Here is an 808-nt window from a genome sequence, read left to right on the forward strand (position 1 = left end):
CAGCAGGTCGAGGCTGCGGTGGCCGGGAGCGGCCACTGCACTCCAGTCTGGGTGACAGAGTGAGACTCCAACTCAAAAAATATATATATATATGTTTTGTGTTTTAATGATTTGACTGTAATATGCTTACTAAAAGTACGTACAGGAACTGTTTTTGCCTCATTTTTAGCAGTAGCAAGACTGGAGTCTAATAACACTAGCTTGAATCAAAATGCTCAATTGGCGCACATAAGAATATGAACTAGGTCGGATTCACTCACCGCAGAGTATTCTAGGTTGGCGTTGTGATTGGCTATGTGGTTTAGTATGTCTGCAGCAGGCACCATCAGGGGGGAGTTAGGCTCCTTTTCATCCTCGTCTTCCTCCAGTGGCTCCTGAAAGCTGACCGAGAACTTGGCTAAGGGACTGGGGATGGGCTTCCCTGCTCTTCCCTGCTTGGCCCTCAACAGAGCTCTAAAAAAGGGGGCTCGCGCCTTCAAGGCTCTACTTACTGACCTGTAGGCCATGACAAGGGCCACGAGCTGGCGGTAGAGTTCTAGGGAGCGAACCCTGCGGCTGAAGAGCTTGGGGTGCGCTTCCATGAAGGGCAGCACGATGGAATAGTACTCGCTGCGGACGTTGGCCAAATCCTTTTCCACGGCCTCGGGTACGCCTGTGCCCTGCAGCAGGCGCCTACGCTCCTCCTCTGGCCTGCAGGGACACGCCACTGAGGGTCCCCTCCCACGCTCCTGGGCAGAACTGGTGCTGTGCGCGCGGGGGCTTTTGTCGCCGGGGACTGCGGTGCGGGCGCTCCGCACCCCCCCCCCCC

General features: G+C 55.4%; 1 protein-coding gene across 1 annotated transcript in view; it reads right to left on the reverse strand.

Annotated features, from left to right (window-relative positions):
• Positions 1-808, reverse strand: part of SETD6 (SET domain containing 6) — an 8,788-nt gene that overhangs the window by 2,742 nt on the left and 5,238 nt on the right. Inside the window, exons 2-3 of the mRNA XM_008068040.1 lie at positions 496-690; positions 261-381 (exon numbers count right to left, since the gene is read on the reverse strand). Coding sequence (XP_008066231.1) covers positions 261-381; positions 496-690 — 316 coding nt within the window. The remainder of the gene's footprint in view (positions 1-260; positions 382-495; positions 691-808) is intronic.

Source organism: Carlito syrichta, unplaced genomic scaffold (assembly GCF_000164805.1).
Source record: "Carlito syrichta isolate Samal-C Ts95f unplaced genomic scaffold, Tarsius_syrichta-2.0.1 Scaffold309854, whole genome shotgun sequence".
In the NCBI taxonomy this organism is placed as follows: Eukaryota; Metazoa; Chordata; class Mammalia; order Primates; family Tarsiidae; genus Carlito; species Carlito syrichta.